Below are 822 nucleotides of genomic sequence, written 5' to 3' on the forward strand. Positions count from 1 at the left end.
ATAGAGGTAGTAATGTTAGAAGTAGTTTTGTAAATTGTTGGAGCAATAGCATTGAAGGGATAAATGAATTCCCCTTCTGATGAATTTCCAGGGTGATTTCCAGTAAAAGATTGCAGCAGTACCTCAATCTTGCATTTGTTTCTTTTGGAAAATATTCTAGTTTCTTTCTTTCCAAACAAAGTAAATTCTACCAACTAAGACAATTTTGTATTCAGGCAAGAAGCAGTAGAAATGCAGCAAATAGAGCTAAGTTGACGATGCTTCATCATATTGGTAGCAAGCCTATTCGAGAGATTATTTATCAAAAGGTATTATCATAAAACTATTTCATAAATGGAATATTCACAAGGTTTGAGTTCTTTGACATGTTTGCCTTTGATGTAAAGGGAGGGAAAGATGGCAATCCACCAGATTTGGCAACCATTTTCTTTGAGACTCGTAAGAAAGATAACAAGCTTGTTGAACCTGAAGCAATTGAAAAACATGTACGTTTGGTAAATTCAATATATGTTTATTACTTGAAATTGTTAGGTGTTTTGATAGAAAATGTTCTTTTATATATTTCGTAGGCTCAACTCCAAGAAATTGTTCAAGCAGATCCATCTCTACCTAGCATAGAGATTGTTGAAAAATGTTGTGGACCTCAAACTCGTAGCCATGTATTTGGATTTGGGGGTGGAGTAAAGGCGAACGATTTAAAAGGTGGAGCCTCTTCAAAGGCTGAACTATTTTCTGCTCTATGTTCATCTCGAGAGGATAACAAATCGAACTATTTTCTGCTCTATATTCATCTCGAGAGGATAACAAATCCTTGAATGAAGA

At 34.9% G+C, this 822-nt stretch overlaps 1 protein-coding gene across 1 annotated transcript; it reads left to right on the forward strand.

The window, feature by feature from the left end:
• The first annotated feature begins 34 nt into the window (after positions 1 to 34).
• LOC102589229 (uncharacterized) lies at positions 35 to 815 on the forward strand. Its single transcript, XM_006368068.2, has 3 exons — positions 35 to 308; positions 387 to 485; positions 570 to 815. The coding sequence occupies exons 1-3, from the start codon at positions 258 to 260 to the stop codon at positions 813 to 815; spliced, it is 396 nt and encodes a 131-aa protein (XP_006368130.1). The 5' UTR covers positions 35 to 257.
• The last annotated feature ends 7 nt before the right edge of the window (positions 816 to 822 follow it).

The sequence above is a fragment of the Solanum tuberosum genome, unplaced genomic scaffold (assembly GCF_000226075.1).
Source record: "Solanum tuberosum cultivar DM 1-3 516 R44 unplaced genomic scaffold, SolTub_3.0 contig02142, whole genome shotgun sequence".
Taxonomy (NCBI): domain Eukaryota; kingdom Viridiplantae; phylum Streptophyta; class Magnoliopsida; order Solanales; family Solanaceae; genus Solanum; species Solanum tuberosum.